This window comes from Hemitrygon akajei, unplaced genomic scaffold, assembly GCF_048418815.1.
Source record: "Hemitrygon akajei unplaced genomic scaffold, sHemAka1.3 Scf000036, whole genome shotgun sequence".
NCBI lineage: Eukaryota > Metazoa > Chordata > Chondrichthyes > Myliobatiformes > Dasyatidae > Hemitrygon > Hemitrygon akajei.
The window spans coordinates 420,258-433,097 of NW_027331922.1; the positions used below are offsets into that span (position 1 = coordinate 420,258).

Consider the following 12,840-nt stretch of genomic DNA (forward strand, 5'->3'; position numbering starts at 1 on the left):
GGGCGTCGGCACCACCGTGAGCTACGTGTCAGGAACACGCTGAGGGTTATATCAGGTTACCAGCGAGGTTTTTGTTGGTGACACGGTGAGGCCTGCGTCAGTATCGCTGTGATAGTTGATTCCTTGTCACACCGAGTCGGTGTTTCAGTGAGAGACGTGTAGCTGTCATTGTGATAGGTGTTTCTGGGCCCATGTGAGAGGTGTACCGGGTCACATCGCGGTGTATCTCTATGTCACGGTGAGAGATATGTCGGGGTCACAGTGCGGGGTTTGACGGTGTTGCAGTGAGAGACGCGTCTGTGTCATAGTGTTTGGTGAATTGGTGTTACATTAGGGAAAATATCGTTGTCACGGTGAGGGGTGTGTCACGGGAAATGACCTGTTGTGGTCACGGTGAAAGTGTCGGTATCACAGTAAGTTTAGTGTTGTTGTCACGGCGAGGACTGAGTGGATGACGCTCTGAGGGCTTGTCGGTGTCACGGTGAGGAATGTGTCTTTGTAACGGTGAGTGTTATGTCGGTGTTTCGGTGGAGTTGTTTTTGCTGTATGTTAAGAGATGAGTCAGTTTCAAAGAGATGGACGTGTCTGTGTCACAATGAGGGATGTGTGCACGTCACAGTGAGTGACGCTTCGGCACCACGTCGAGAGGCGTGTCAGTGTTATGTTGAATTGTTATTACGTTAGGTTCTGTGTTGACATCAGGTTGAGGGATATGTCGATATCATGTTGAGGGATGTGTTGGTGGGGGCTGTGTCGATGTCACGGTGAGTCGTGGTCATGCTGAGAGACCCGTCAGTAACACAGTGAGCGGTGCCTTGGTACCACAGTGAAGGGCGTTCCGGGAAATGTTGGGAATGTGCCGCTGTTAAAGTGGCCATTTTTATTCTCTGCGGTTTGGTCGTTGCGACCGGAGTGAAACTCACCATGAATCCTCCAGCAGATACCCGTCATAATGAGGGTCGCTGTTAAAACGCAGATTAGCCATATGGTTGGGTCTGATCGGCCTCTCCTTGTGGGTCGTTCACTGCCCATGTCGTCTGTGGAAAAATCGTTCCTTTACTTTGTCAATCCATCGTCATATTCCCTGATCTAACCAGCCCTGTTCTTTCCAACCTCTGTGTTCAAATCACACTCTTTTCCTCATGCAATGCTCATCTCCCTCCAACCCCTGTACACCCACGTGCATGACAAAGAGCCGATTAAACGCCTCTATCGATTTGCCTCCAGCACCACCCCTGGCAGCACATTCCAGTCACCCACGCTCTCTGTGTAAACAAAACCTCGCCCCTCACCTCTCCTGAAAAGATACACCCTCACCCCTTCCACTCCGCGGTATTAGACATTTCTCTCTGGGGAGAAATGCCCCAGTTGCCTGGTCTATCTCTGTCTCTCGTCATGATGCAGACCTGTATCAACTCTCCCTCATCCTGGAATACATATGAAATAACATATGAAATCCATTTATATTGCATGAATGCATTTGTCTGAGATTCTGCATTTGCTTGTTATCTTTGAGGGTTCTGTGCCGTTGTGTGGCCGTTGGTGTTGTGTTTGGCATCTGGGTCCTGGAGTAACGCAGACTCGTTTGACAGTATTGATGGGTATTCATGTATGGTTGGATTGCAATGCAACTCACATTGAATTGAACCGTCTCTTCTGTGCCGGTCACGCCTTCTTTGGAAGAGAACCCAATGAGGACAAATACCCGAAGCCCCTTTCACTGAAGTTCGCTTCATCTTCCCAACCCTACACCCCCGTCTGAGAGTGTGTGGAGCGGGGAATGAGTTGGAAATTGGGGGCGCAGCGAAAGGGTATGAACATTGAGAGAGAGAACGGGTAAGAGGAAGGAAAGGGTGTGGGGACAGAATGGGCAAGAGGGCACGGGAAGAGGAAGGGGGAGGGGTGGTGATGGAAGGGAGACGGTAGAGCGTTTGAGCAGTGAGTGATTGAGACAGAAAGAAGGGGAGAGTGGGGAGAAAGAGGGAGATGAGGGAAAGAAAGGGGAGAAAAAGGTTTGAGGGATTGAGGGAGGCAAGAGTGAGTGAGAAATTCCAGAGAGAATGGAGAAGAGGGAGAGAAGGTGTGAGAGAAAGTGGGAAGAGAGGATGAAAGGACAGAGAGAGGGAGGAGAAAGGAAAGGGAGAGAGGGTTATTGAGTTAGTAGGAGAAAGGGAGAGGGGCGGGGAAGAGGGAGGTGGAGATGGAGAGAGGAAATAGAGAATGAGGTAAGAAAGAGTAGAGTTAGGGTAAAATTTCACACAGAGTCCCTCCCACTGTCCTGTATCCTCATTAGTCCTCCCTCGGTATTTCCTACCCTCGGCCCATCCTTATAGCGCCCCTTTCTCAATACTCCCTTCTCAACATCCCTCCTACGGTACAACCTCCACCCTGCCCTGCCGATGACATTCTCTCTTCACCGACATCTCCCACAACACGCTCCATCATACTAATCCATAGCTCTCCCTCTATACCGTCCCTCCCTGGCGCGGTCCCAACTCCCCTGCCCGAGTGCAGGCTCATCACCAACCCTCCAACAGAGCTCCCCCATCATCGCCTCTCCCATCCGTTCAGCTGGGGACAGAACAGTGAACGTAATGGGTTCGTGGTTTCCCTCTGACTAGTCGTTAGGGTTAATTGTGCGTTTCTACTGAGATGTCCCGGCAGGAATGAATACATCAGCTAAACACAGTCAAACTGACAGTGATGAAACTGACCTGCACCTGTCCGGACCCGGGAAATAGAGAGGGTCCTGAGTTTAAGTTCGACGTACGATACATTAGGTTCGGCTGGGGACAGGACAGTGAGAGTCAGAGCGGCTCCCTCCACCCGTCCGATCACACACACCCGAGATCAAAGACAGAATGGAGCTCTCTCCCCTCCATTTTTTCTGACCCACTCACCGTTGGAAGGAGACTCTGGGCCCGTTTTTGCGAACTTCACATTCACGTAAGTCCTGCCTTCGTCCATCTTGTTCAGGACTCTCTGCGTCTCTGAGCTGAAAACGACCGTTGTCGGAGGAAACCCGTGATGAGAAGACGGTCAAACCGACACCAGCAAACACCAGGTGGGCAGCAGATAAATAGAGGAACCCGAGAGCAGGGGGAGGAAGTGCAGGCTGGCAGAGAGATTCAGGACGTGGGAGAGGGTGTTCAGAGATATTCGAATGAGGGGGGAGAGTGTTGAGAGTGGTGAGAAAGAGGGGGAAGGGGACAGAGGGGAAGATTAGGGGTCAGGCGGAGAGAGAGGTGAGCGGGCAGTGTACAGACGGTAGAGGCGTGAGAGAAGGGGGGAGTGTGTGGAGAGAGAGGTGAGCGGCAGTGTACAGACGGTAGAGGCGTGAGAGAAGGGGGAGTGTGTGGAGAGAGAGGTGAGCGGCAGTGTACAGACGGTAGAGGCGTGAGAGAAGGGGGAGTGTGTGGAGAGAGATGGAAGGTAAGCGTGACGGAAATGGGAAAACAGGAGCAGGAGGAGGGATGTAGAGAATAGAGGGTGAGGAGTTTGGCGAGAGATTGAGAAAGGAAGAGTAAAGAGGAGGTGAACGGGAGAAAGAGAGGGCGATGGAGAGCCGGAATGACAGGAGGCAGAGTGGAGGAGAGGAAGGGGGAGGGGGGAGCGCTACAGAGAGAGAAAAGAGATGCGTGGGGAGGGATGGGAAAAGGAATATAGACGAAGGATTTGGAGAGGAAGGTAAATAGGAGGGGAAAGAGAAAAGGAATGGAAGGAAGGGTGGAGATATTGAGGGCAGGAGGGAATGTCGGAGGGATTTGTGTCACTCATACAGAGCCCTGTATTTCCCGGGAGATATGCATGCATCCCACCGTTGGTTCCTGGTTTGGGCGTTGGTCGGTTCCTGCTCATCGCCGGGTCTCCAGGCCGTAAGTCCGCGAGAAGCCACGACCCCAGGTCAAAGCCCGGACACACACCGGTGAGTGAGCCCACACCCTCCTCCGAGTGAAGTAAACACCTCCCCTTGAAAGTCGTTCCATCCACAGGGTTTCCACCCCTTCCTCGTCCAGTGGGGGAATCTCGCCCTGCTTCTTATTCCATAGCATTCTCTCTCTCTCTCTCTCTCTCTCTCTCTCTCTCTCTCTCTCTCTCTCTCTCTCTCTCTCTCTCTCTCTCTCTCTCTCTCTCTCCTCTCTCTCTCTCTCTCTCTCTCTCTCTCTCTCCTCTCTCTCTCTCTCTCTCTCTCTCTCTCTCTCTCTCTCTCTCTCTCTCTCTCTCCCTCCCTCTCAGGCGGCCGTGGAACAGAGGATACTGGCATATTTAAGTCAGAGTTTGATTGGGACTCAGACTGAAGTGGATCAGCCAGGATGATATGCTGGAGCAGACCCGACGCGGGTGAAATGGCTGCATTTTGCCGCTATCCTCTGATTTGAAGCTCCTGGGAATCTGGGGGTCAGCGTCTCTGCGGATCTACACTGGGCCCAACACATTCAGGCAGACACAAGTGTGTCATGTTCCCGAATAAACAGCTACAGGCTTCCAGGTTTCGGAACTCTCTCTACCCGGTGAGGGGTTAGCTGTCACTTTCACCTTTAGTCTCAGCAGGCCAAATATTTTCTGACTCGGAAATGGACGGATGGAGAACAGTGTGGGGAAATGTATGGTCATGTACTTTGGGAGAATAAATTAAAGTATAGACGATTTTCTAAATGGGGAGAAAAATCTCTCGCTGCGGCGCCAAGGGAATTGGGCATCTTCGTGTCCGGTTCCCTGGTGGATGACTTACATTGGGAGTCGTTGGTGAGGAAGGCATATCGAATGTTCGCATTCATTTACAGAGGGCAGGAATATAATTGCAAGGAATTAATTTTAGAAACATAGAAAATTGGTGCAGGAGTAGGCCATTCGGCCCTTCGATCCTGCACCGCCATTCAGTGTGATAATGGCTGATCATCGAACTCAGATCCCTGCACCTTCATTCTCTCCATACCCCCTGATCCCTTTGGCCACAAGGGCCATATAGAACTTCCTCTTAAATATAGCCAATGAACCGGCCTCAACTGTTTCCTGTGGCAGAGAATTCCACAGATTCACCACTCTCTGTGTGAAGAAGTTGTTCCTGCGCTCGTTTCAAAAAGACTTCCGCTTTATCCTTAAACTGTGACACCTCGTTCTGGACTTCCCCAACATCGGATACGATCTTCCTGCATCGAACCTGTCCAATCACTTTAGAATGTTACGACTTTAAAGACACAGGTGAGACCTAATTCGGAATATTATGAGCAGCTTTGTGACCCTCAGAGAAGAATTGCTCTGCCTTTACTGAAAACTTCCAGTCTTGGAATCTACGCATTTCTCTGACGTCAGTCGCATCACGTTCAAGCTTTTGATTCCTGCCCTTGACTGAGGTCTTTGTAACATCTGTCCGCACATCGACTCTGCTATCTGCTCTGGGACCCTGAATCCAACCCCCATGTAACTCCAGTTTAACAACTCTCCCCGAAACCCTCCTGTACAGCCCTGGACAATCTGTCCCCACATCGACTCTGCTATCTGCTCTGGGACTCTGAATCCAACCCCCATGCAACTCCAGTTTAACAACTCTCCCCAAAACCCTCATGTACAGCCCTGGCAAATCTGTCCCCACATCGACTCTGCTATCTGCTCTGGGACTCTGAATCCAACCCCCATGTAACTCCAGTTTAACATCTCTCCCCAAAACCCTCCTGTACAGCCCTGGCCAATCTACCCGCTCGGATATCAGTTCGCCACCATTTTAGGTGCAAAGCTTCTCTTCTGTGCAGATCCCACCTTCCTTGCGAATCGCGCAATGATCCCGAATTCTGCAGCCCTCCTACACAAAACAACTATCTGGCCACGTGCTAAACTGCATGGTCTTGCGACTCCTGGCCTCACCTGGACGGATGGTCGTCATGGACTTTAATTTAATATCTAAATACTTGACCTCACGTTACAGATCCACCTCCTTATTCATACTGTTCTCGTAGGAAATCTCCCTATTCATTACTGACCTCTATTTGTACATTGACCTCCAGTTGCTCGCTCACCCACTTAAGAATCACAGACCGAGCACTTCAGTGTTTAAATTTGTGACCGGGTGGCGGGCTTAGGGAAGAGGAAAGAAGAGGCGGAGAGTCGTGTCCAGGGAAATGGCGGTACGATTGCAGCCATTGGAGCAAGTGGTGTGGGTCCACACGACCTTGGCTGTCCATTCAGCGCTCTGCAGTGGCCCAGGGGCGAAAGATCGGATAACCTCTGAAAGGGGGCTGGCGTAAACCCGATCCCATTCTCCCCGCAATTACCTGTGAACACCAAGAGAGAGACTGGACAATGGGGGGAAGCGACTGAGATGTGGAGGCCTGTAGGGAATGCAGTGGGTCACAAAGACGGGAGGGTCGTCGTGGAGTTGTTATGACGGACACGGGGAAGTGTGCTGGGGAGGGAATAGATCACAGAGACGGGGCAGATTGCAAGGGAAGTGGGTGACAGAAACGGGAGTGGTGTAGAGGAGGGAATGTGCAGGAAAGTGTCTTTTTGACGGGAACTCGGAGATGATCTGGAGTGGATTATGGAGACGGTGAGGAACTGTGTCGGTGTCACGCTGCTGGGCGTCGATGTGCGGCGCACTCTTGTCAACGCAAGAGATGTCGGTGTCACGGTGAGGGCCGTGTGGCTCGTTCACTGCCAATGCTGTCTGTGAAGTGGTCGTTCCCTGTGTTTCACAATCTATCGTCAATGTCCTTGATCTACCCCACCCCGTGATGGGTTCAAATCACTCTTTACTCTCCCTGCGGAACAGAGATCGTGAATCACCTAACAGAACGGACCAATCGGCCCGCATAGCTGTGATATATCAATTAATGTAAATCTCTTCTGCCTACACACCGTCCAGCTGGGACACGGCAAAGTCTGGGAAAAGGCGCCAAAGCATTCGGGCTCTCACGACCGGACTACGTAACAGTTTCTTCCCCCAGGCTATCAGACTCCTCCATACCCAGTACCTGGCCTGACACCTTGCCCTATTGTCCTCTTTATTATTCATTGTAATGCCTGCATTCTTTTGCGCACTTCATGCAGTCCTGGGTAGGGCTGTAGTCTCGTGTAGTTGTTGTGTTGTTTTGTTTTTCTCTGTGTTGTTTTCAAAGCCTGCAGAGAGATTTAGGCGAGTTGGTAGTGTGGGCAGAAAGATGGCAGATGGAGTTTAACGCTGATGAGTGTGAGGTGTTACATTTTGTTAGTAATAATCAAAATAAGACAAACATGGTAAATACTAGGGCGTTGAAGAATGTAGTAGAACAGAGTGATCTAGGAATAATGGTGCATAGTTCCCTGAAGGCGGAATCTCATGTGGATAGGGTAGTGAAGAACGCTGTTGGTATGCTACCCTTTATAAATCAGAGCATTAAGTATCGGAATTGGGATGTAATGTTAAAATTGTATAAGGCATTGGTGAAGCTAAAATTGGAGTACTATGTATAGCTCTGGTCACCCAATTATAGGAAAGATAGCAGCAAAATAGAGAAAGTGTGTGGACTAGATTTACTGGAATATTACCTCGGTTTCAGCACCTAAGATACAGAGAAAGGTTGAACAAGTTAGGTCTGTATTCCTTTTTTTTAGCGTAGAAGTTTGAGGGGGATTTGATAGAGGTATTTAAAATTATGAGGGGGATAGAGTTGGCATGGATAAGCTGTTTCCATTGAGTGTAGGGGAGATTCAAACAAGAGGACATGAGTTGAGAGTTAAGGGGCAACAGTTTAGGGGTATCACGAGGGGGAGCTTCTTTACTCAGTGGTAGCTGTGTGGAACGAGCTTCCATTTGAAGTGGTAGAGGCAGGTTCGATTTTGTTATTTATAAAGAAAAATGGATAAGTAGATGGACAGGAAAGGAATGGAGGGTTATGGGCTGAGTGTAGGTAGGTGGGACTAGGTGAGAGTAAGCGTTCGGTACGGACTAGAAGGGCCGAGATGGCTTGTTTCTGTGCTGTAATTGTTATATGGTTATACGCTTATATGTTGTCATTCTAAGGCTTCCTAAGTCACAGGTGAGGCCACATTTGGAATACTGTGAGTAGGATTGGATCCCTTATCTAACTGGGGATGTGCTTACATTGGAGAGGGTTCAAAGGAGTTGCGCGAGAATGATTCCGGGATTGGAAGGTTATTATATGAGGAGTGTGTGATGGCTCTGGGATCACTGTCATGCTGAAGACTGAGGGGTGAGCCACTCGAAATCGATTGAACATTGAAAGGCCACGAGGGAGTGGATGTGGAGAGGATGTTTCCTATGGTAGGAGAGTCCAGGTCAAAAGGCACACGCTGAGAACAAAGGACCCCGGAAGTAGCTCGAAAGTGGAAAGGCGACGTGCGGGAATTCCCTTCGCCAGAACGTGGTGAATCTGCGGGATTCAATGCCGCAGGCAGCCGGGGAGGCCCAGCCATTTGGATGAGTTTCAGGCAGAGGTTGGTAGGTTCTTGATTAGACAATGCATGAAGGGAGACGAGGAGCAGACGGGCGACTGGGGCTGAGAGGGAAATGGATCAGGGATGGGGAAACGGCAGAACAGACGGGCGATCGGGGCTGAGAGGGAAATGGATCAGGGATGGGGAAACGGCAGAACAGACGGGCGATCGGGGCTGAGAGGGAAATGGATCAGGGATGGGGAAACGGCAGAACAGACGGGCGATCGGGGCTGAGAGGGAAATGGATCAGGGATGGGGAAACGGCAGAACAGAGGGGCGATAGGGGCTGAGAGGGAAATGGATCAGGGATGGGGAAACGGCAGAACAGACGGGCGATCGGGGCTGGGAGGGAAATGGATCAGGGATGGGGAAACGGCAGAACAGACGGGCGATCGGGGCTGAGAGGGAAATGGATCAGGGATGGGGAAACGGCAGAACAGACGGGCGATAGGGGCTGAGAGGGAAATGGATCAGGGATGGGGAAACGGCAGAACAGACGGGCGATAGGGGCTGAGAGGGAAATAGATCAGGGATGGGGAAACGGCAGAACAGACGGGCGATCGGGGCTGAGAGGGAAATGGATCAGGGATGGGGAAACGGCAGAACAGACGGGCGATAGGGGCTGAGAGGGAAATGGATCAGGGATGGGGAAACGGCAGAACAGACGGGCGATAGGGGCTGAGAGGGAAATAGATCAGGGATGGGGAAACGGCAGAACAGACGGGCGATCGGGGCTGGGAGGGAAATGGATCAGGGATGAGGAAACGGTAGAACAGACTCTAATTCTCTGAACGCACGAGAAATAACTCGACTTTTTTGCGGTATTTCTTAAAATTTGTAATTTACATTAATTTTACATCTTTGCGCCATACTGATGTTGCAAAAAGAGAAATTCCAGGCCGTGTGAGTCTCAGGTGATAAATCAAAGAGCGATGCCGTTGGAAAACACCCGGTCCGAGTGGACAGGACACTTGGGCCGCTGGTCTTCACTGGTCACGACACTGAGTACAGGTGTCCGGAGGTCACGTTGCCGTGGTACAACGTCGGTGAGGCCGCAAGGTTTTGGTCGCCCTGCTCTGGGAAAAAAATGCCATTAAGCCGGAAAGAATGTACAGGGAGGTTTACAGGAATATGGCCGGGACTCGAGGGACCAACATGGACAGAGGAAGGGGTCTTTATTCACTGGAGCGTAGCTATTATCTTACACAGTTGCATCAACTCAAGAAGGGCACAGACAGAGGGAATGCGCAAAGACCTTTACCCAGAGTATGGATATCGAGAACCAGACGGAACAGTATTGAGCTGAGAGTGGGTGGAAAGGAGAAAGAGGAATGGATCAGTGAGGCAGAGGTGTTAGAGGGAACGGATAGGGGAGGGAGAGAGTGCGGTAGAGAGGGAGAATTAAGAGAGATAGAGAAAAGTGGTTGGAAGAGAGCGCGGAGAAACAGCAGGCGGAGAATGGTCGAGGAAATAGGGTGAGGAGAGGGGGTAGAGAGACAGAGAGATAGAGAGAATGAGGAAGAGCGGGATGGGGGAGGGATGGCGAGAAAGAAGGTCATAGATGTGGAGAGGGCTTTTTCCATGTGTGGTGGGGTGAATGAGTTTGCGAAAAGAGGAGAATAGAGTAGAAGTTTGGGGAAGAGCCTGCAGGGAGGACGTTGAGAGGATGGGGTGACTGAGAGTGGAGGACAGATAAGGAAGGGAAAGACAGGGTAATCATTTGATTCAAGTCGGCTCTCCGGGCTGTTGACAAAGAACCTGGATCCTTTCAGGAATATCTGGGCGGGAGTGTGCGGACTTCTCGCAGATGAAACGGTGTTTATAATGAAGGCAATTGTCACCCCTTCTTCTCGATTTGCATACACTGCAGGAGGACCCTGCAGAGGACAGCTTGTACAGCCGACCAAAGTCAACATTCCTATCAATAAATGGTTAAAAAAAGAACTTTGAACAGAGACAAAACAGATCCGGCGGACAAACCGAGACCGTCGCCAAACTAGTCCCATTAAACTCGGCAATCGCCACAGGCCTGTGTAGTTCCCAAAATAATTCCAGTGTCCCAATGTCTCCCCACTGCTCTGTGTCAGTCGTCAAATTCATCCAACTACACCACCTCCCCTACAACCTCCGGCCTGTCGTTCCGCGGTCCCCACAGTTCTGTGGCAGTCCCAATGCGAATCGAACACACCCACTTTCTCCTCTCAGATCTATTTCAGTCCCCTAACAAATCTGACTCTCCCATCCTCCCCCCTTAGACTTACGCGGTACCGAAGTTAGTCATACAGGCACACTGTCTTCATGCAGCCCTGTGTCCGTCCCCAAATCCATCCCACGGCCCTTCCTCTCCCGACAGTTCATGTCCTTCTCCAGGTTAATCTCATTGCCCCTCACCGTTCCCTCAGCACTACGTCAGTCCGCAATCTGCACTCACTGACCGGCTCTGTGCCCGCATCCCCGTATCGGTCTTCAAACTAATCCTGTTGTCCCACTCTCTCCCCTCAGGTCAGTGTCAGACCCCATACTGATCCTGTTGTCCCACTCTCTCCCCCCAGATCAGTGTCAGACCCCAAACTGATCCTGTTGTCCCACTCTCTCCCCTCAGGTCAGTGTCAGACCCCAAACTGATCCTGTTGTCCCACTCTCTCCCCCCAGATCAGTGTCAGACCCCAAACTGATCCTGTTGTCCCACTCTCTCCCCTCAGGTCAGTGTCAGAACCCAAACTGATCCTGTTGTCCCACTCTCTCCCCTCAGATCAGTGTCAGACCACAAACTGATCCTGCTGCATAACTCTTTCTCACAGAGTAAGGCCTGTCGCCAAACTAATCCGACTCTGCCTCCTTCACCCACTGACCTGTGTCAGTCACCAAAATAATCCCCGGAGCCCACTGACAATCGTCAAAATATTTTACTGCCCTGTCCCGCGACAGACACATACCGCTCCCTAAAAATATTCCCCTTGTATCATCTTCTCCTGACAGAATATCCCATTGCCCCGCTCTCTTCCCACAAACCTATTTCAGTTCGTAAACTAATCCTATTTTCTCCCCTCAGAACAGTGTCATTCGCCATCTCCCACCCCACAGATCAGTCCAAATCTCACCCGTTCGCGCATTGTCCAATCCAGTAAGCATAGTTTCGGGGGACAGAGCGGGGAACAAAACTCTGTAAAATTAAATTCCTTTGATTAATGCCGAGAATCGAAAACTGTTTGCGGAAGAGTGTGATGGGACGGTATGGAGGGAGGTTCTCTCTGCGACTGATCCCGGGAATATGTTTTGGGAAGAGGTGGTGGAAGATTCACTCTGTGTCTGACCCCGGTAGTGTGTGACGGGGCGGTGTGGAGGGAGCGTCACTTTGACGCCCCCACTCAGTGTTTAATGTACGATGTGGAGGGATATTCACTCTGTTTCTTCCCCCTAGAGAGTGTGACGAGATAGTGGGGAGTTAGCTCCACTCTGTGTCTGACCCCGGGATTGTGAGAAGGGAGTGTATTGTGCGTTTTCATTCTGTGTCTGACCCCGGGAGTGTGTGATGATTTCTGTGTTACTGTGGGATCTTCTCGTGCTGTGACACATACCGCTTCATCCCTTGAATTGATTTCCAGCAGCCATGAATCACGGTTTGAACATTCTTGAATCGCTCTGCGGAAAGATGTTTCAAACGTGGATACGAAATAACATCGGTCTTTATTTGTGGCCCAGTCCTCGGAACACATTTGCTCTGGAAAACAGGAACAAGGAACAGTGAGACACCCTTCGTTCCCTCCCTCCCTTCAGAGAGAATCTCCCTTCTCACTTTCCCATCACACACACCCGGTGTGCCATACAGAGTGGATTTCACTCCATGCGTTCTCATCACGTACAGCTGAAGTCAAGAACAGAGTGAATCTCCCCACACACCGTCCAATCAAACATTAACAAGGATCAGGCACAGGGATGTTCCCCCAAACCATCCATCACACACTCCCGGCGTCAAAACACAGACTGAATCGCGTACCACACTGTCCTATCGCACATTAACAAGGATCAGGCACAGTGAACCTCCCGCAAACCATCCATCACACACTCCCGGGGTCAAGACACAGAGTGAATCACGTACCACACTGTCCAATCGCAAACGCCCGGGGAGAGACACAGAATGAAGTTCCGTCCACAACGTCCCATCACAGATTCACAGGATCGGGCACAGAGTGAAGATCCCTCCACATCATCCATCGTAGAGACTCCCATCAGGCACAGATTGAGGCTACCTTTCCCCCCTCCCCTGATACACTCACGCTGTCAGACGCAGACTGATGCTCTATCCACATCACCCCATCACACACTCAGTGTTTCACAAGCAGAGCGATGCTCCCTCCACACCGTCCGATCACAGACCCCTCGATCAAACACGGAGTGAAGCTCACTCCA

At 50.9% G+C, this 12,840-nt stretch overlaps 1 protein-coding gene across 1 annotated transcript in view; it reads right to left on the reverse strand.

Moving 5' to 3' along the window:
- Positions 1 to 9,300: 9,300 nt before the first annotated feature.
- LOC140720079 (uncharacterized) overlaps positions 9,301 to 12,840 on the reverse strand; it is a 42,075-nt gene continuing 38,535 nt past the window's right edge. The window contains exons 7-9 of the mRNA XM_073034978.1: positions 12,009 to 12,151; positions 11,532 to 11,593; positions 9,301 to 10,348 (exon numbers count right to left, since the gene is read on the reverse strand). Of these exons, the coding sequence (XP_072891079.1) occupies positions 10,156 to 10,348; positions 11,532 to 11,593; positions 12,009 to 12,151 (398 nt within the window). The 3' untranslated portion in view covers positions 9,301 to 10,155. The remainder of the gene's footprint in view (positions 10,349 to 11,531; positions 11,594 to 12,008; positions 12,152 to 12,840) is intronic.